This window comes from Mus caroli, chromosome 11 (assembly GCF_900094665.2).
Source record: "Mus caroli chromosome 11, CAROLI_EIJ_v1.1, whole genome shotgun sequence".
NCBI lineage: Eukaryota > Metazoa > Chordata > Mammalia > Rodentia > Muridae > Mus > Mus caroli.
In genome coordinates, this window is record NC_034580.1 from 115320627 (window position 1) to 115342346 (window position 21720).

Here is a 21720-nt window from a genome sequence, read left to right on the forward strand (position 1 = left end):
GTTGCCATATGCATTTGCTGTTAGCTTGAGAGTCTGTGTGTTTTCAATCAATAGTTTTCTAGAAAGACTCATCAGGAAACATAGTTCCCAGCACCCTGTCCTGCTGTTCACATCCGCAATGTGTGGTGTGGCCTTTGTAATGGTTGAGCTGGGCAGTGTTGGCACACTTTTGTCAAGTCGGGGTTCGAAGGGCGCCCTGGGCTTTAATAGGTGCATGACAGCATGTTTGGTGCATCGCAGTGTCATACACAATAAACTCATTGTCCCAAGGATCTGTGGCCCTCCTCTTTATTCTCTCTCCTGTAGTTTATGGAATCATTAACATGTGTGGACTTAGAGAACATGTGTGACTGTTCATGGACAGCACTCACATTCGAAGCTCCTCCTGTCTCCTTGTTGCTTGGCAGCTGAATTCTGCTTTTATCATAGAGCTGCTGAAGTTTCTTGATCTGTCCATCTGCTGCAGAGCATCCCAGTTGTTGCAGGTTTTTTGGTTTTCTTTTTCTGAGGCTGACTCTCACTATGTAGCCTTGGCTGGTCTATGGAGACCGGGCTGGTTTCGAACTCACAGAGACGCACCTGCCTATACTTGCAGAGTGCTGGGGATTCAAGGTGTGCGTCACATGCCCAGTTGTTTCATGGATTTACAGTGCTGGATAAGGCTGCTTGGTTTTCAATGTTTCAGATAAACAAGATCATTTTTATTATTTAATTTTTAAATTATGAATGTATTTATTTGAGATAGGGTTTTTCTATGTAACAGCTCTGGTGTCCTGGAACTCTCTTTGTAGAACAGGCTAGCCTTGAAATCCCAGAGATTCGCCTGCCTCTGCGAGTTAAGTAAATGTATTTAAAATCTTGTCATCTAAGTTGTAAGTTTCACAGAGATGGGGAGCATGATGGCCAGGCTGTGCAGGAGAACGAGTAGCAGTGCACCGGTCAAGTGATGTCTCTGGAGACTGCCTGAGCGCCGCCGTAGCAGGAGGAGTCATCAGGGAACCGATGGGTGGGAACTGATGGCTCAGGAGACCCAGGCTCTGAACCGTGTGCTCTCCTTCTGAGCAGGAACCAATGAGAAAATCATAGACAACATCACGGAGGAAGGCAGGCAGCTGATGGCCACTGCTGAGTCTGTGTTCCAGAAGGTTGCAGGGGAACTTGAAAATGGCACCATTGTGGTTGGACAGCTGGAGCTGATCCTTGAGCACCAGAGTCAGTTTCTTGACATCTGGAACTTAAGTAAGTACCAAATTGAGATAACACCTTTAGGCGGCTGAGCAACGGAAAGAGGGTGAAAGCTTGGGTATGCCATTTTGTGGTCAGGGTATGTTTCTGGGCTCTGTAACTGCCAGCAGCTCTTGCCAGAGAGCCTGGGAGCTTAGTTATTGTGGGGAGTGTCATGAGAGAGCAGTAGGATCAAGGCAGCAGAACCTGCTCTGCCACCATCTTCATAGACTAGCTGAGCTCAAGTCTTGCTGCTCCCTTCTCATGGCCCTGGCATGGAGCACGTTTAGAGAAAGGCAGTGGAATGTGATTACATGGAAGACTTACAGGATTGTGTGAGCTGTCACATACTTTCCAGATAGAAGGCGGCTGCCATCCCAAGAGAAAGCCTGTGATGTGAAGAGCTTACTGAAAAGGAGAAGGGATGATCTGCTGTTCCTCAAGCAAGAGAAGAGATACGTGGAGAGCCTCCTGAGGCAGCTCGGAAGAGTGAAACACCTTGTGCAAGGTGGGCTCCAGGAGTGGCACTGAAGACTGAGGGGCCTCAGGGTGAAGGGCAGAGGAAGGCACAGTGGGGGCGGAGTAGAGGCAGCTAGGGCAGGGGCTTTACAGCAATATTTTTAATTTCCATAGGGGTGGGGGCATGGGCATACGTGTGTGTGTGTGTGTGTGTGTGTGTCTATGTATGTGCACTTGGGAGTGCATCTGGAAGCCCAGGGTAGATCCTGGGAATCTTTCTTGAGTCCTCTTTCACTATATTCAGTGAGACAGGGTCCCTCAATCAAATTCAGAGCTTGCTGATGTGTCTAGCCTTGCTAGCCAGTTTGCTCTGGGGATTCTTCCATCCCTGCCTCCCCAGGGTGGAACAGCCAGGCTGTCATGCCTACCCAAGGTTTATATGGGTTCTGGGGCTCAGAATTTTTTAAAATCGGAGTTCACTTGCATTTGCCAGAGGTAATCAGTCTGACTTTTATTCACTCCCATGCCTGCAAGCATCCCTCCAACTTTTCTATGCTAGAACTATCTGTTGATTTCCCACCGTGGGCAGTAATTCTCCCAGACAGCGCACCTCATCAGCACTAGGTCGGTCAGGGAGCTCTAGGCTTTCTTTTATCCTGCAGGGGCACTCTGTGCCTCTTCCCTTGCGTATCCCCGGCCTCTTCCCTCGACTCTGGCAGACACAGCATATCTACCTGGCTGAGTAAGAGACAGACAGATGACCTGCAGTCTCAGTCACTCCAAGTCTGGGATGTCTGTTCTAGGTCTAGGTGCTTGGCTAGGAGGAGTGGGCACATCGTAGGTCACTGCACTAGGAACTGCATGTTGCAGTTCCTGCATGTTGCTCCTGCTTGTCTCTGGTGTTGCTGGGGCAGGCCTGGTGACTGAGCCCTTGTGTATGACATTTGCCCTTAATGGATGCAATGTAAATCAGGTTATCCTCAAATTCACACAGATCCACCTACCTCTGCCTAGGATTAAAGGTGTGTGCTACCATGACCAGCCAGCTTCTGACTTTTTTTTTTTTATAAAAGATTTATTTATTATTATATCTAAGTACCCTTTAGCTGTCTTCAGATGCACCAGAAGAGGGTGTCAGATCCCATTGTGGATGGCTGTGAGACACCATGTGGTTGCTGGGATTTGAACTCAGGAACTTTGGAAGAGCGACAGTGCTCTTAACCACTGAGCCATCATCTCTCCAGCCCCAGTTTCTGACTTTTAAGATATAATTTCTATTTTATAATTAGTGTGCTCTTAGAAGGGAGTGAAGAAAGGTGTGTGTGTTTCCCACTGACTTTTTACTCAGTTGTGTACCCAGCTTCCTTATTGTGAAAACTGACAAAGCCAAGGCAGAGGAGAGGAAAGATGTCCATGTTCTGCAGTGGTTGTGTTTGTTTTCTTAGAGAAGCAGCTAGAGGAAGAACCAGTGCTGTGTGTCCTTAGCAGAGGGCTTGCCTAGTGTTTGGGGCGGCAGGAGCTGTCCCCAGTGCTGACAAACTCTAGCTCTGCTCACCCTGGTGCATGGCCACAATCCTGGCAATTAGGAGAATAATTAGTTGAAAGCCAGCCTGCCTACATATTCAGACTTTGTCTTTTCCCTACACTAAGAAGGAGAGGTGAAGCCAGCTGGTGATGACACAGCACAGGCCTTTAATCCTAGCACGGGTGGGGCGGCGGCAGGGGAACAGGCAGGTAAAACAGAGAGAGCCAGTGCTACACAGAAAATCTGTCTCAAAAAGGGGTGTGTATGTGCTCACACACATGAGGGGGGTCAGGGGGAGAGAGGGAGGATAAAATACAAGAAAACTGACATAAATAACCCCCACCCTTTAATTCTGGTTTCTATAGTGGATTTTGGAAACATTGAAATAATCCACTCTCAAGACCTCAGCAATAAGAAACTAAATGAAGCCGTGATTAAGCTCCCCAATTCCTCATCCTTCAAAAGGGAGACACATTACTGCCTGAGCCCTGACATCCGAGAAATGGCAAGCAAGCTAGACTCCCTGAAAGACAGCCATATCTTCCAGGACTTCTGGCAAGAAACAGCAGAGTCACTGAATACTCTGGATAAGGACCCCAGAGAGTTGAAGGTTTTGCTTCCAGAGGTCTTGGAATACCTGTACAACCCTTGTTATGACAAATTCTACACACTCTATGAGAATCTGAAGTCAGGAAAGATCACCTTTGCTGAAGTTGATGCCATCTTCAAAGACTTTGTAGATAAATATGATGAACTGAAAAACGACCTTAAATTCATGTGCACTATGAACCCCCAGGACCAAAAAGGTTGGATCTCAGAGCGTGTTGGGCAGATCAAAGAATATCACACCCTGCACCAGGCTGTCAGCTCTGCCAAGGTCATCTTGCAGGTCCGAAGAGCTTTGGGTGTGACCGGTGACTTCAGTGTTCTTAACCCATTGTTAAACTTTGTAAGTTGTTTGCTGGCTCTGCTGAGGGGTGAAGGCTTGGGTTGGGTAGGTGTCTGGGGCTTGGCAGTGTGGTTGGGGTGGTGGTTTAAGCAGCTGGGGACAGCAAAGCCCTAGGTTCCATCTTGCTTCATGATAGCTCCTGAACCAGTGGGTTTCAGGCCATCCGTCGGGGGATCAGCAGTCTAAGAGGAGGCCATGTTCTTCCACTTTACTCTTTCTGACATTACAGTTACTCGTTTCTCCCCCTTCCAAACTCTCCTTTGTATATCTCTCTCCTTGCTCTCTTTTAAATTCATGGCCTCTTTTGCCATGTTCTTTAAAAAGGTCATAAGAGCACAGAAGGAAGGAAGGTCATCTGTCCCAGATACAATTGCATCAGCTCTAGACAGCAGCAGCAAGCAGCACATCACCCGGCAGAGCTGAGATGGGAATTCTTTTGTCTCTATTTTGAGACAGGGTCTCACTATGTAGGCTGGCTGTCCTGGCTGTTGCTATGTAGACCTAGGTGGTGGCTGGCCTTGAACTCACAGAGATCACTTGCCTCTGTCTTCAGATAAGTGCTGAAATAAGAGAGACAGACAGAGAGACAGAGACAGAGATGGAGAGAGACAGGTCTGGTAGTACGATGGTGAGAAACAGATTTCAAAGACCATGTAAGCTCTGGAGTGGAGTGTGAGGTGTGTATATGGGGAAGCTGAAGTGGAAGGTACTGCTGACCAGGGAGGAGGAAGTCCTATGGTCCCTGATGTAAGTACCAGGCTCTTGCTATGGGTTGGCTGCTCCTGCCTGAAGACTAGCCATGGCTCACCAGGGCAGTACAAGCTAAACTTCATGTTCCAGGCGGATTCCTTTGAGGACTTTGGTAATGAGAAACTGGACCAGATCAGCCCACAGTTCATCAAGGCCAAACAGCTGCTTCAGGACATCAGTGAGCCTCGCCAGCGCTGCTTGGAGGAGCTCGCCCGGCAGACAGAGCTTGTTGGCTGGCTGCACGAGGCCCTGGAAGGTATGGCCAGCTCTGGCCAGCCCGTGCATGGGCTTGCCTGGGTCCTGCCAGCGGCATCAGCTGGACAGCTGCTGGCAGTGCGTGTCCCGTTGACTGGGGGCATGTTTTACTCAGACGGTGTCTCTGCTTCTTTGTCACTCCCTGCTTGCTGTGAATAGCTGAAGGCCTTTTTCTTTCCTTAAAAAACCCACCTCCTTTAGCCTTTTAATTTTAGTATTTTGTGTGTAACAGTGATTTCATGTACGTATGTATGTATGTATGTATGTATGTATGTATATATGCGTGCCACATCTGTGTCTGGTGCCAGTGGAGGTCGAGAGGGTGTCAGATCCCCTGAAACTGAGGTTACCATTGGTTGAAAGCTCCTGTGTGGGTGCTGGGAACTTAACTTGGGTCCCCTCCAAGACTAACAAGTACTCTTAACCACTGAGCCATCTCTTCAGTCTTTTTGTCGTCATTGTTGTTGTTGTTGTGAGAAAGGGTCTGTGTAGCTCTGGTTATTCTGAAACTCGCTCTGTAGACCAGGCTTGCCTCAAACTCACAAGAGATCCACCTGCTTCTGCCTCCTGAGTGCTGAGATTAAAGGTGTGCACCACCACCGCCTGGTAACCAGCTTTTCATTTTTCAATTAAATTACTTTTTAAAAATATTTATTTATATTAATTATATGAGTACATCATAGCTGTCTTCAGACACACCAGAAGAGGGAATCTAATCCCATTACAGCTGGCTGTGAGCCATCATGTGGATGCTGGGAATTGAACTCAGGACCTTTGGAAGAACAGTGCTGGCTCAGTCAGCACTTAGCCACTGAGCCATCTCTGCAGCCCTCGATTAAATAATTTTATTTATTTTTTATGTGTATGGGTATTTTTCGTGTGTCTATGTACCCTCACATGCCTGCTACTCAGGAAGGCCAGAAGAAGGTGTCAGATCCCTTTGAGCAGGAGTTATAGTTGTAAGTTGCCATGTGGGTGCTGGGAACTGAACCTGGGTCTTCTGGAAGAGCAGCCGGTGCTTTAACCACTGAGCCATCTCTCCAGCTCTCCTCCCCACTTATCCTTCTCCTCCAGAAGACAGGACAGCTCTTGTCTACACAGGGTGTTTTTTATAACACCCTCATGAAGGCTTTATCCAGCAGACAGCTTGGTAGCTTGTTATCTAGATTAGAAAGAGCAGAGGCGGGGTGGGGAAGTGAGAGGTGGAGAGGAGGTGGGAAGAGGGCAAGCGGCAGATTGTTATACCCTGGGACCTGTGGGTGGAAGGCATGCCTCCTGCTGCCATGGCGGCTGCACTGGCTCCAACGCTCACTATGTTGCTTCCTTCTGTGGGCTTTGGTTCCACCCTGATGCGTAGCTGTTAATTGGATCAAAAGCCTGTGGAGAGTCATCTCAGTTTTTCTCATTGTCAGTATATTCTTTATCATCTGAGCCTTGGTCTCTATGTTTAAGTGATGTTACATAGTCAAGACTATACTGTGCAATACAAGCCTAGTCTAATGCCTGAGATGTGTTGCCTGATAAAGATAAGCAGTCAGTCAACAGATTCAATATATGGTCAGTGTTCTTAGCAAAAGCAGGACGTGGGTCAAACCAAGGCCTTGGTGTCCGGTTATAGCTTCACTTACAATTACTGCCCCAAACTCAGCTGGTTGTATGCTGATCTCTCTCCTCTCAAGACATCAACGAACTCAAGGTGTTTGTGGACTTGGCCTCCATCTCAGCGGGAGAGAATGACATTGATGTGGACCGGGTGGCCTGTTTCCACGATGCCGTGCAGGGCTATGCTTCTCTGCTGTACAAGATGGATGAAAGAACAAATTTCTCTGACTTCATGAATCATCTACAGGAACTCTGGAGGGCCCTAGACAATGACCAGCACCTTCCCGATAAGCTGGTAAGTCTCCTCAGGACCCAAGGCAGATTAAGTGTAATAGCTGACTACTATTACAGACCCCAAGGGCTTTGGCAAGGCTGCCACTGCTATACCTGCTTCATGGCAGAGCCCCATTGTGCGTGGGAATGTGTGCTCTCTCTTGAGTCAGGAAGTCATATACAAAATGGCATGTTGGGTCTCTGCCTCAGGGAAGGATGGCTGGAAGGACCATGCTGAACTCTTGCCTATGAAAAGCTCACATGCAAATGACAGCCCATAACGCAACTTTCCTTTCTCCACTGGTCATCCTCAGAAATTGTAAACATACCCATTAAGAAACTACAACTCAGGCTTAAGAATGGGTCAGCCCCTGCGGCTTTTGCAGAGGACCCAGGTTTGGTTCCCAGCACCCACATGGTGGCTCACAACCTTGCATTACTCCAGTACCAGGGGATACAACACCCTCTTCTCGCCTCTCATGTCACCAGGCACACACATGATGCACATGCATATATGAACCAGGCACACACATGATGCACATGCATATATAAGGCAAATGCTCATGCACACAAAATGAAATAAGTCGGGTATGGTGGCACACACTTTTTAATGTGGCAGAGGCAGGAAGATCTATTTGAAAACTTGCTGGCTTCTAACTCACAAAGATTGTCCTGCCTCTATCTCCCAAGTGCTAGGATTAAAGTTATATGTCTTGCTCAAAGTAAGAAATTTTCAAAAAGAAGAAGAAACAGCAAAGCTTGAGGCTCCCTAACGCTCGTTCTGTTATTTCTCTCTTGTGTGGTGAGCTGTGCAGTGCATATGTGGCTGTTTCTCTCTCATCACTAATAAACCCAGATGCTCTAACGCCCTACACCTGCCATCTAGGGCTTCTGGAGCAGTGGAAGCCTGACTGGTGAAGATGCTGCACGACAGAGCCCCAAGGGACACGCCCAAGCACAGACACTGCATGTGTGCTGGGGGTGGGGCATAGACAGACACTTCATGTGTGATGCCAACAGGGTGGGGGTGGGGGGCAGCTGAGTGCCAGTGAGGACATGTCTACTCACTCCAGCCGGTTCTCTGCTTCTGTCCCCATAGAAAGATTCTGCCAGAAATTTGGAGTGGCTGAAGACAGTGAAGGAAAGCCATGGATCTGTGGAGCTCTCATCTCTGTCCCTTGCCACAGCAATCAACAGCAGGGGCGTCTATGTTATTGAGGCACCCAAAGATGGCCAGAAGGTGAGCCTCCCAAAGTCCTGGTGCAGTTTTGTATGGCCCTGTGGTCTTGCTATAAAGTTATGGGACTCTGTGCAGGAACTAACTTATAAATGTGTGCTGCCCCCCAGATTTCCCCAGACACTGTTCTCCGCCTCCTCCTCCCTGATGGCCATGGTTACCCCGAGGCATTGCGCACCTACTCCACAGAGGAACTGAAGGAACTTTTAAATAAGCTGATGCTCATGTCTGGAAAGAAAGACCACAACAGCAATACAGAAGTGGAGAAGTTCTCAGAGGTGAGCAGATAGGTTTGTGCTGCTGCCCACAGGGGCCACTTTGGCTTCAAGCTAGGCCGGTCACTTTTGTTACTGAGCTATGGAAAGGGTCTGTGTAGGCTTTTGGTCAACATTGCTCTGCCATGGGTCTGCAGGATGCACGGTACCCCTTTCACAACGCCAGAGACATATCTGAAGTAGGGTAGACCCTATGAGCAGCAGGTCCTCCTCAGGAGCCTCAGGAGGAACTGTGACCAGCTGTGGAAAAGAGATGACCAACAGATATTCTTAGACAGAAACAATCACCTCACTGCCTCCATACTCCTGTTGAGGTAGGAGGGTCTTGAATTTGAGGCCAGTCTGGAAATACGAGACCATGCCTTTACATACAAACACACACATACCCATACAGTCTTTACATTGACATCCTTTGTCTTTCCCTGGACATGGTGGCACACATCTTTAGTCTCAGCATTTGAGAGGCAGAGGCAGGGGGAATCTTTATAAGTTCAAGGCCAGTCTGGTTCCCTAGTGAATTCTAGGATATCTAGGGATACGTACTGAGACCCTGTCTCAAAAAAACCAAAAAGAGAAAAAGAAAAAGGAAAAAAGGCGATGGGTGCTCCTTGTTAAGCCGATCGAATAACTATAGAGAGGCTGTGGTGTGATGACTATTAGGCAGATTTCTGTGAAAAGTGAGCTAGCCTAAGCCCTTTACCACTCCAACGGCTTAATAGCAGGCAGGTGTGTGTAGGGTAGTGTGTCTTCCCCGCAGGCGTGTGCTTTGGCCTCATGGTTCCCTTTCCCCCAGGTCTTCAGCAACATGCAGCGGCTTGTACATGTCTTCATAAAACTGCACTGCGCGGGCAACATGCTGTTCAGGACTTGGACTGCTAAGGTCTACTGTTGCCCTGACGGGGGCATCTTCATGAACTTTGGCTTAGAGCTGCTGAGCCAGCTGACAGAGAGGGGAGATGTCATCCAGCTCCTGGGAGCCCTCTGCAGGCAGATGGAGGACTTCCTAGAAGACTGGAAAACAGTGGTCGCCCAGAAGAGAGCTGAACATTTTTACCTCAACTTCTACACAGCTGAGCAGCTGGTCTACCTAAGCAGCGAGCTCAGGAAACCCAGACCTAGTGAAGCTGCCCTCATGATGCTGTCCTTCATTAAAGGCAAATGCACTGTCCAGGACCTCGTACAAGCTACCAGTGCCTGTGAAAGCAAGGCTGACAGATACTGCCTGCGGGAGGTTATGAAAAAGTTGCCCCAGCAGCTGCTTTCTGAGCCCAGCCTAATGGGCAAGCTTCAGGCTATTATGATGCAATCCCTCGTGTGCATGAGTGCCTTCCTGCCACGCTGTCTGGACCTGGATGCCCTGGGTAGATGCCTTGCTCATCTGGCCATGCTGGGTGGCACTCCTGTGGAGCGGCCACTCCCCAAAGGCCTGCAGGCTGGCCAGCCTAACCTGATCTTGTGTGGCCACTCTGAGGTGTTGCCAGCTGCACTGGCCATCTACATGCAGGCCCCCAGGCAGCCCCTGCCCACCTTTGATGAGGTGTTGCTCTGCACCCCAGCGACCACAATTGAGGAAGTGGAACTACTCCTGCGGCGCTGCCTCACTTCAGGCTCCCAGGGGCACAAGGTCTACAGCTTGCTGTTTGCAGACCAGCTGAGCTATGAAGTGGGCTGCCAGGCAGAGGAGTTCTTCCAGAGCCTGTGCACACATGCGCACCGTGAAGACTACCAGTTGGTGATACTCTGTGATGCTGCCCGGGAGCACTGCTATATCCCCTCCACCTTCAGCCAGTACAAAGTGCCCCTGGTGCCCCAGGCCCCGCTCCCGAACATCCAAGCTTACCTGCAGAGCCATTATCAGGTCCCGAAGCGGCTCCTGTCAGCAGCAACTGTATTCAGAGACGGGCTGTGTGTTGGCATCGTGACCTCTGAAAGAGCTGGCGTTGGTAATGAAAGAGGTCCCTTCTCCCAGATACTGCCCACTGACACTTCCTTCTCTAGCAGGGGTGACTCTGATGAAGCCCTTCTTCAGGGGTTTGTCTCTTCCTTAGCTGTAAGCCACTGAGAACTCTGTCCTCTCACAGTTCCTGACCACCTCCTTCAGACTTTGTTGCAGTTTCTTTCCTCTGGGAGTGCTGCTGGCTTCTGGCATCAGTGCTGGTTGTGGTTGAGAAAAAACCCTGACCATGCTTCGGTTGCTGTTTGTTTCCTTCCATCCTGTCCTCTCTTCCTTGAACCACCCTTTTCTGTTGGGAGAATTTGGTTCCCCACACTCTACCTTTGGCCATCGCTGACTTGCGCCATCAGTAGCCAGGAAAAGGGCAAAGTTGGTCAGTGGATGGTGGACAGGGAACCTGAAGATCCATGGTTAATGAAGCTGCTAAGCAGTGGCGGTGCACGGCATCTGGCTTGAATCAGAATCGCTTCTAAAATATCTCTATATTCTCTTCATCTTGGTCTGTAGATTTGGGGCCTAATTTTTGTATGTTCATATTGTAGGAAAGTCTCTCTACGTGAACACATTGCATAAAAAACTAAAAGCAAAGCTACATGACGAGACGGTCCCTTTAAAAATTATTCGATTGACAGAGCCTCATCTAGATGAGAACCAAGTCCTAAGTGCCCTCCTGCCGTTCTTGAAGGAGAACTATCAGAAGATGCCGGTTATATTCCACATTGATGTCAGCACTTCAGTAAGTGTCCTGGCACCGCCACCCACAGGAGGAAGGCACTGCTCTCCGATTCTGACTCCTCCCTACGCATGCATCCTGTCAAGGGGCAAACAAGCAGCTCTGCAGGGTGAACAGCAGTGGCTACTGTCCTACTGATAAGCCCATGTGTTTCCTTCTTTAGGTTCAGACTGGAATTCCTATTTTTCTTTTCAAACTCCTCATTCTGCAGTACCTGATGGATATCAATGGGAAAATATGGCGTCGGAGCCCAGGTCATTTATACCTTGTTGAAATCCCACAAGGGCTCTCGGTACAGCCAAAGAGGTCTTCTAAACTGGTGTGTATCAAGAAAAACACAGAGGTTTGGTGGGGGTTAAGCACTCCTATCCCACACTATTTATTTATTTATTTATGCCAACCCAATGCAAGCTTGAGATATCTGAGAAGGGGGCACCACAATCAAGGAAAGCCCTCTATGAGACTGCCTGTAGGCAAGTTTGTAGGGCATTTCCTGGGCCCAGTCCTCATCAGGGGACAGTGTCACTGGTAGGACTGTGGTTCTGGAAGAAAGCAGGCTGAGCAAACCATGGTGAGCAGACCAGTAAGGTGGTGGTCCTTCCTGGCTTCTGCTTTAGTTCCTGCCTCCAGCTTCCTGTCTTGAGTTCATGCCCTAACTTTTCTCAGACAGACAGTGGAACATGTGAGTTGTAAGGTGAACTAAACCCTTTCCTCTCCACGTAGCTTTTGGTCATGGTGTTTTATCACAGCAATAGAAAGTGATACCAGGGTCATGGGATAGTGCTGAGATAGATCTAACCATGTCTTTTGGGGAGAATTATGGTGACATTTGAGCTCTGAGCCATCAGACCTCAGTGCAGTCTTTTAGGGAGAACAACACAGAGCAGAGAGGCCTGGCTTGTGAAGTTCAGAGGAAGTAAAGACCCATATCAGGGCCATTTGAGTGAGGTTTTGAATTAAGCAGCTGTGGTTCTGGTTAGCTGGCAGTGAAGCATTAACGAGAGACCGGAACACTAAGTTGAAACCTTTGCTTGTCTTGGATAATTCATGTTGGTCAGCTGGGGCTGAGAAATTACCTCTGACTGAGAAGAGACTAGCGGCACTGAGGCGAAATCTTCTGGGAAGTGTTTGCTCAGGATCAGCACACAGACGCTGTGGCGCAGAGGTCGCTGAGCTTGTTTCTCAGGCTTGCAGCTGAGAACTTTGTTAAGAGCTGCTGGTCTCACTGATTCAGGATAAACTTGAAGTAAACTTAATAATATAAAAGATTTCTTCATAAACTTGCTTATGAAATATTAAGTTATACAAGTAAAATTTAGCTATAGGAGTCCTGCCTCCGATATGACTGGAAGATTAGTGTCCTGACCAGGTTTGTTAGAAATAGAACCGGGAGGAAAGAAAATTCTGTGCCTGCTTAAAGCTACGGGGTTACTGAGAGCTTAGTTATTGAGACTGACCTCTAGTTAGGCTCCAGTCCCATAACAGAAGGAGACAACCTTAACTTACAACTGGTTCTTAGGTCCATCCCCTTACCAAAAAACATGAGGCTCATGGGGGTAGCACAGGGTCCTGGTCTGCCATTAAGTCTCCTATGCTCTTTACTGTGAAAAGTACAAATCTGCCAGGTTGGCAAGATGACCCTGGGTAACAAGTATTCACAAAGAGCAACACTGATGTGTATCTGTACACCTGATCATCTCTGTTCAAATTGTTCAAAGTGCAACCTGGGGCCGGAACCTGAAAGACATCAAAGATAACAGCATATCCGGGTGTGGTGGCACATGCCTTTAATCCCAGCACTTGGGAGGCAGAGGCAGGTGGATTTCTGAGTTCGAGGCCAGCCTGGTCTACAAAGTGAGTTCCAGACAGCCAGGGCTACACAGAGAAACCCTGTCTCCAAAACAAAATAAAAAAGATAACAGCATATGTGGAATGTATAAGCCTAAGGTGCGTAGATGTTAGTAAATGCAGAGCCTGGCACACACCTATATTAAGGAGACTTTTCTTGTTGGTATCCAAGTGTGCAGGGAAGGCGTATTAGTTCTATAACCTCTATAACCTCAGGCACCAGAGGCGATGAGTTCCTCTTGGACCTGAAGAGGAACTTGGTACTTGAAGAAGTTTGGAGCTCATACATACTCACAGGTGTATATGCATAGTGAAGACACAAGCCCTTGATTGTGTTAGAAAATGCATTTTTGTTAGGGATGTGTCTTCTAATTTAGTTCTCTAAACCCTTAGCAGGCAAAAGTTTCCAGTCCATGGGGACAAATTAAGTTCAGTGCAGACTGTGTGGAGAGTTAAGACAGAAAGACAGCGGTTAGGGAATTCAGTGATAATCTTTTTATCTGTGATTCCTTTTTGCAGAATGCACGTGAACCCCTGTTCAAGTTTCTTGATCTTTTCCCCAAAGTCACCTGCCGTCCTCCCAAGGAAGTGATAGACATGGAGCTGACTCCAGAGAGGAGCCACACAGACCCTGCCATGGACCCAATGGAGTTCTGCAGTGAAGCTTTCCAACGACCTTTCCAGTATTTAAAACGGTTCCATCAGCAGCAGAACCTGGACACATTTCAGTATGCAAAAGGCTCTGTGGAAGGCTCTCCTGAGGAGTGCCTGCAGCACTTCCTCATTTACTGTGGCCTCATAAACCCTTCCTGGTCAGAGCTTCGGAACTTTGCTTGGTTTCTGAACTGTCAGCTCAAAGACTGTGAGGCGTCTATCTTTTGCAATTCAGCTTTTACTGGAGACACACTTCGGGGCTTCAAGAACTTTGTGGTGACCTTCATGATCTTAATGGCCAGGGATTTTGCTACTCCGACTCTTCACACTTCAGACCAAAGCCCAGGTAGGCAGTCAGTCACCATTGGCGAAGTTGTTGAAGAAGACCTAGCTCCCTTCTCTCTTCGAAAGAGGTGGGAGTCAGAGCCCCATCCATATGTTTTCTTCAATGGTGACCACATGACCATGACATTCATAGGTTTTCACTTGGAGACCAATAACAATGGATATGTTGACGCCATCAATCCCTCAAATGGTAAGGTCATCAAAAAAGACGTCATGACCAAAGAACTGTTTGATGGGCTGAGGCTTCAGAGAGTGCCCTTCAACATTGACTTTGATAACTTGCCCAGATATGAGAAACTTGAAAGACTCTGCCTGGCACTAGGTATTGAGTGGCCTATTGATCCTGATGAAACATATGAACTTACCACAGACAATATGCTTAAGATCCTGGCCATTGAAATGCGGTTCCGATGTGGGATCCCTGTTATCATCATGGGAGAGACAGGCTGTGGGAAAACCAGGCTCATCAAATTTCTTAGCGACCTCAGGCGTGGTAGTGTGGAGGCAGAAACGATGAAGTTAGTGAAGGTCCATGGAGGGACAACACCATCCATGATCTACTCCAAGGTCAAGGAGGCTGAGAGAACAGCCTTCTCCAATAAGGCCCAGCACAAGCTGGATACCATCTTGTTCTTTGATGAAGCCAACACAACAGAAGCTGTAAGCTGTATCAAAGAGGTCTTGTGTGATCGAACAGTGGATGGTGAGCACCTACATGAGGACTCTGGCCTGCATATCATTGCTGCCTGCAACCCATATCGGAAGCACTCCCAGGAGATGATCATCCGCCTGGAGTCAGCAGGTTTGGGATACAGAGTGAGTGCAGAGGAGACTGCAGACAGGCTGGGCTCCATCCCTCTGCGGCAGCTGGTCTATCGTGTTCATGCTCTGCCTCCAAGCCTCATTCCTTTGGTATGGGACTTTGGGCAGCTGAATGACTCTGCGGAAAAGCTCTACATCCAGCAGATCGTACAGAGACTGGTGGACTCCGTCTCTGTGAATCCAAGTGAGACTTGTGTGATTGCAAATGTGCTCTCTGCCTCTCAGATGTTCATGAGGAAGAGGGAGAATGAATGTGGTTTCGTCAGCCTCCGGGACGTGGAGCGCTGTGTCAAAGTTTTCCGGTGGTTTCGGGACCATAGTGATATGCTCTTAAAGGAGCTCAACAACTTTCTCCATGAATCCAGTGACGGCACACATACTTTTGAGAGAGATCCTGTTCTCTGGTCCCTGGTGATGGCCATTGGGGTATGCTACCATGCCTCTTTAGAAGAGAAAGCATCCTACCGCACTGCCATTGCCAGGTGCTTTCCCAAACCATACAATAGCAGCAGGGCCATCCTGGATGAGATCACGCATGTACAGGATCTTTTTCTGAAGGGGGCACCCATAAGGACCAACATAGCCAGGAACTTGGCTTTGAAGGAGAATGTCTTCATGATGGTAATCTGCATTGAGCTTAAGATTCCCCTTTTCCTAGTGGGGAAGCCCGGCAGCTCCAAATCCCTTGCCAAAATCATTGTGGCAGATGCCATGCAAGGACAGGCTGCCTTCTCTAAGCTCTTTCGCTGCCTGAAACAGGTCCACTTGGTGTCATTCCAGTGCAGCCCCCACTCCACCCCCCAAGGTATCATCAGCACCTTCAAGCAGTGCGCTCGGTTCCAGCAGGGTAAGGACCTGGAGCAGTATGTCTCAGTGGTGGTGCTGGATGAGGTTGGGCTGGCTGAAGACTCACCCAAAATGCCCCTGAAGACTCTGCACCCCCTGCTGGAAGATGGGTGCATTGAAGATGATCCTGCCCCATACAAAAAAGTTGGCTTTGTTGGCATTTCCAACTGGGCTCTAGATCCTGCCAAGATGAACCGAGGCATCTTTGTGTCCCGCGGCAGTCCCAACGAGAAAGAGCTCATAGAGAGTGCTGAGGGGATCTGCTCTTCAGACAGGCTGGTGCAGGATAAAATCCGTGGGTATTTTGCACCCTTTGCCAAGGCCTATGAAACAGTGTGTCAGAAGCAGGATAAGGAGTTCTTTGGGCTTCGTGACTATTACAGCCTCATCAAGATGGTCTTTGCCAAAGCCAAAGCTTCTAAAAGGGGGCTTTCCCCACGAGACATCACGCATGCTGTCCTTAGGAACTTCAGTGGTAAAGACAACATCCAGGCTCTGAGCATCTTTACAGCTAGTCTCCCGGAGGCCAGGTACAAGGAGGAAGTCAGCACTGTGGAGCTGATCAAGCAGAACATTTACCCTGGCCCGCAGGCGTCCAGCAAGGGCCTGGACGACACTGAGTCCCGTTACTTGCTCGTGCTGACCAGAAACTATGTGGCACTGCAAATCCTACAGCAGACATTCTTTGAGGGTCAGCAACCAGAGATCATTTTTGGCTCCAGCTTTCCCCAGGACCAGGAATACACCCAGATCTGCAGGAACATTAACCGGGTGAAGATTTGCATGGAGACTGGGAAGATGGTGGTGCTGCTGAACCTGCAGAATCTCTATGAGAGCCTGTATGATGCTCTCAACCAGTACTATGTCTACCTTGGGGGTCAGAAGTACGTGGACCTTGGACTAGGTACCCACCGAGTCAAATGTCGAGTGCACACTGCCTTCCGCCTCATCGTCATCGAGGAGAAGGATGTGGTGTACAAGCAGTTCCCTGTGCCCCTCATCAACCGTCTGGAGAAGCACTACCTGGACATGAACACTGTGCTGCAGCCATGGCAGAAGAGCATCGTGCAGGAGCTACAGCAGTGGGCACACGAGTTCGCAGATGTAAAAGCAGACCAGTTCATTGCCAGACACAAGTACAGTCCTGCAGATGTCTTCATTGGCTACCATTCTGATGCCTGTGCCTCTGTGGTGCTGCAGGCTGTAGAGAGGCAGGGCTGTAGGGATCTGACGGAGGAGCTGTACCGAAAGGTGTCTGAAGAGGCCAGGTCCATCCTGCTGGATTGTGCAACACCAGACGCTGTGGTCCGGCTGAGCGGTTCCTCATTAGGCTCGTTTACTGCAAAGCAGCTGTCACAGGAATATTACTACGCCCAGCAGCACAACTCTTTTGTAGATTTCCTCCAGGCCGACCTGTGCATGACCCATCATGAATGCTGGGCTGTCTTCACAGAGGTGACCGCTTTCCCACAGCCTCTCCCTGTGTTCTGTCACCTGAGAGCCTAGGCTCCTAGGGTCAGAAACTCAAGCTGTATTTAAGCCAGCATGCAGGGGTGACTTACAGGTAGTATAGCTATGTGGAGACTGGGCTCCTCAGTGTGCCCAGCTCTGCACAGTTCTCATTGTAAGCCAGTGTGTGTGTGTAGCTTAGAAAGGCAGCATTTTAGCAGGAGGAACAGGGACATAGGAAGCCTGTTATGCAAGAGATGGGTGGAAAGAAGGGGATATCAGAGTTTCTTTACAAGGTACCAATGCAAGGAGGAGGGCAGTGGGCTGTGAGCATCTCAGGGAGCAGTCACTGGGAGAACTTGAGGTCCAAAGCTGTGAGTTTTATGCCCTGAGGTTGAGATGGTTGGAACGATCTCCTGGAGGGCCTCAGTGGCCCAGTAAGGAACCTGATCCTTCCTGCCTAGAGGGACATCTGCAGAGGAGAATGTCTAGAAGGGCCTTGGCAGGGGGACAGCAATGAGATAGAAGGCTGCCGTGGAAACAGACCAGTTAGAAGGCTTCAGGGTCAGTATAGCCAGAGCAGAAAGGCAGATGACTCACATCAAGAAACAACTGCAAGTCCATGTGGTGGCGCACACCTTTAATCCTAGCACTCAGAAGGCAGAGGCAGGCGGATCTCTGAGTTCCAAGCCTGGTCTACAGAGTGAATTTCAGGACAGCCAAGGCTACCTTGCCCAACAACAACAACAACAACAACAACAACAAAACAACTGAAAGGAATGTTTAGGGGTGGAAAAATGGCTTAACGGGTAGGAGCACTGGCTAGTATTTCAAAGGACCTGGGTTTAATTCCCAGAAACCACATAGCAGCTCCCAACCAGCTGTAACACTACTTCCAGGGGGTTCAATGCTTTCTTTTGACCTCTGTAGCCTGCAGGCACAGCACCCCCCCCCAACATGCAGCACAGCACCCACACACACATGCAGGCACAGCACCTTACACAGACACATGCACCAAAGCACCCCACCCCACCCACACACATGCATGCAGGCACAGCATCCTATACACACATGAGAAAGAAATGGTCGGATGCACAGGCTAATTACTGGCTTCATGGAGGTGTAGCAGGATAGAGGTGTCTGAGGACAGGGCGCTCACTGGTTCCCTCCTAACTGCCTGTGGGCTCTGGTCAGCAACACTGAAAGTTTAGGAACGAGGATCAGGTTTGGGGGTGGTAGGATTGGAAATGAGGGAATTGGAAGCTCAGAGGTCAGAGCAATGGGTAAGAACTGGAGTTACAGGGGTCAGCACACCCTCAGGATATTGGAGTCTGTGGTGCTGAGTGTGATTCATTGAGAATGAAGTGACAGGCAAGAGAGAACAATGGCCGACACCATGTCAACTTGTGGGCCTCAGCCCCTTTCACAGGGGTCATGTATCCGATTTGTAACAGAATCAAAATTATAATTATGAAGTATCAACAAAAAAACTTTTATAGTTGGGAGTCACCACAATATGAGGAGCTGTATTAAAGGGTCGCAGCGTTAGGAAGGTTGGGAACCACTGGTTTATAAGAAGTGGCATTTGTGGTGAGTCCTAAAGTATCCAGAGACTACAGAGGGGCCCAAAGCAGGGAGGGAGACTAAGTCATCTGTCAGGGCATATCTCTTCTCTGATACCTTTTAACCTCTCAGTCCTTGTCTTTGTCCATACTCTGGGCCTGTGTTTTCTTTCTGCACACTGGAGCCATGTGCACCCATGATGAGCAGGGCCCAACCTCCTCATGTTTCTCGGTTCTGTCTTGAGAAGATGGGCCTTCCCATTGCGTTCTTGTCAATGCTCATCTCCCTCTTTGCAGATCACCACTTTCTCCAGACTGCTGACTGGAAATGACTGTGATGTCCTAGCATCTGAGCTGAAAGGACTGGCCTCGAAACCTGTGGTGCTGTCACTACAGCAATATGACACTGAATATTCGTTCCTTAAGGATGTCCGGTGAGGTGCCCTGCTAGCTCCATTCATTAGGGCTCACCCTTGTCAGGTGCGTTGGCAGAGCTGTAACTAGCACTGATTAATGAACTGGAAGGCTGAGTCACTCTGTTGTGGGTCGTGTCTAGGCGTCCCGCTCTGCCCCTGTACCCACTACTCTATTCCTCTCATAAAAGCTTCCCAGCATGGTCCTTAGTCTCCTCAGGCAGCCTTGCTGGCCATTTAGAATTCTACCTCTCTGCATGTTTTTTCTATGTGGCCCTGGCCTCACCCATGCTTCAAGGAATCCCTTTATCCATTTTTCAGGAAGGGGAACTCACCCACTAATCTATTCCCTTTCTCCTCCAGCTCCTGCTTAATGAACCCAGGCAAACGTAAAATCCTAGTCATCCAGGCAGACTTCGACGACGGCATCCGTAGCGCGCAGCTCGTAGCCTCTGCCAAGTATGTTTTCAGTGCTTGTCCAGAAACAGCATGGGGGACCAACACTCACGCACAGCCTCAGAAAAAACTCTTGCCATCAGGCAGCACAATGTCATGAACAACACGTTAACAAGAATATTCTCTTCATTTCCCCAGACGACTGTATAAAGAAAAAGCTAGAGTTCTAGAGGCTAGCAAGAGAACTGAGTCCAGTCCCAGCACTCATGTGGAAGCTGGGGGTGGCGATGCACACACCAGTGCTGGGGAGGCAGAGCCATGTGATCCTTGGGGTCAGTGACTGTCAAGTTTAGTCTACCAGAGAGCCCCACAGCCTGCTAAGACTCTGACCGAAATCAAGAAGGGCTACTCCTAAGGAATGATAGCTGAGGTTTATCTTTGAGTTCAAAACTCATACACACATGTTCATGCGCATACACACGTGAGCGCGAGCGCGCGCGCGTGCACACACACAGGCAGGCGGGGGAAAGCACAAAATTGCTAAACACAAGAAGTATCAATAGTAGAACATTACTAGGATTGTCAGCAATGTCCTTGACACATGCTTGTAGTCCCTTTTTGGTCACTGTTTTCAATTGTATGATATGAATTTATTGCAAGTTAAAGGGCAATAACTAGATAGACTGTGTGTGTGTGGTATGAGTGTAGTAAGTGCGTGTATATATTTGGTGTGTATATAGTGAGTATATAGTTTGTATGTGTGTGCCTAGGATTGAACCTCACATGTTAATAAACCAGTTTTCCACCACTGTGCTACAATGATAGCCCACTTTAGGGATCCATAGGAAGGCCAGAAGCCCAAGTCACAGCAGAGCAAAGCCCAGAAAGCACAGGGTTCTATTCAGGAAGAAATTCTAATTCTTAGCAGAGGATTCTGGGAAGGGTGGGATGTGAGCCCACTTCATCCTAAGGGTGTGAATTACATTCAAGCTCCTAAGAGTAGGAGACTGAGGTTGACCCCTGTCAGCTCATAGGGCACATGCCAGCCAGCTCCCAACACGGGTTTGTTTGCATGATACTGATTTGTGTTTGCTAAACAGGTATACTGCCATCAATGAAATCAACAAAACACAGGGAACAAAAGACTTCGTCTTTGTTTATTTTGTCACAAAACTGTCGAGAATGGGAAGCGGTACATCATACGTGGGGTTCCATGGAGGTAGGAACACAACACTGAAGAATGTGTTGTGGTTTTTTTTAAAGTAGTATTTGAGGTATTTCTTATGTGAATTCGTGTCTGAAATTAGAATTTGAATTCCAACAATAATGTTGAGTGGCGATTTGATTTCTTACCCAGTCACAGTTAGCTGTGTATGGTGGTTGCACATACTCGTAATCCCAAATTTCTGGAAGCTAAGGCAGGAGGGCTGCAGGTTCAAAGCCAGCCTGGATTACACAAAACAACTTCTATCAAAAGCAAAAAAGCAAACGAGCAAACAAGCAAGCTTTGGGCATACCACAGTGGCTTCAGCAGTCCCTTGTCTACCTTAGGTGAGCACTGCCTCTGACTCCCCCCTTCCATGGCATAGGGATTCTGAGATCTTCCCACCCCAGCAGCACCAACACACCAGCCTTACCTTCGTTCCCCTTTGGTTTTGTGCACAGACTTTTTGTGGGAGAAATGTTATCTTTATATCACTAGCCAGCTCTCTCCTGCTATGAGACAGGTGTGTTCCACGAGTCAGAAATACCCGTGCCTCATGCACCTTTACTAATTATAGTGTGGTGGCTACAGTAAGATGTGAGTGGGGAGCCTAGAGTCATCCATGGACCCTTTTTAAGAGATAATTTTGTCTTAAACAGTACTTAGGTTGATTTTGCTGGCATATCTTATGCTTTCTCACATGTCCAAATGCCTTGACTTCGGGGTACTGATCACTCTTTCAGCAGTAGTGCAATTAAAAATCCAGGTTAGGGGGCTGGAGAGTTAGATTCAGAGATTAAGAGCTCTGGCTAGAGGACCTGGGTTTGATGCCTAAACCCATGTGTTGGATTAGATATCATCTATATCTGCAGTTCTAGGGGATCTGATGTCTTCTGACCTACAAGGACACAGGAACACACGTAGTGAACATATATGTAGTCAAAT

At 48.6% G+C, this 21720-nt stretch overlaps 1 protein-coding gene across 6 annotated transcripts in view; it reads left to right on the forward strand.

The window, feature by feature from the left end:
- The window catches only part of Rnf213 (ring finger protein 213), a 103213-nt gene that overhangs the window by 37483 nt on the left and 44010 nt on the right, over nt 1–21720 (forward strand). For all 6 annotated transcript variants that reach the window (XM_029483690.1, XM_029483686.1, XM_029483687.1 and 3 more), the window contains 14 exons: nt 1066–1239; nt 1583–1732; nt 3574–4157; nt 4998–5163; nt 6842–7059; nt 8137–8277; nt 8385–8552; nt 9343–10492; nt 11046–11239; nt 11400–11555; nt 13604–17206; nt 19060–19196; nt 19539–19634; nt 20672–20790. In XM_029483690.1, the coding sequence (XP_029339550.1) occupies nt 1066–1239; nt 1583–1732; nt 3574–4157; nt 4998–5163; nt 6842–7059; nt 8137–8277; nt 8385–8552; nt 9343–10492; nt 11046–11239; nt 11400–11555; nt 13604–17206; nt 19060–19196; nt 19539–19634; nt 20672–20790 (7056 nt within the window). The remainder of the gene's footprint in view (nt 1–1065; nt 1240–1582; nt 1733–3573; nt 4158–4997; nt 5164–6841; nt 7060–8136; nt 8278–8384; nt 8553–9342; nt 10493–11045; nt 11240–11399; nt 11556–13603; nt 17207–19059; nt 19197–19538; nt 19635–20671; nt 20791–21720) is intronic.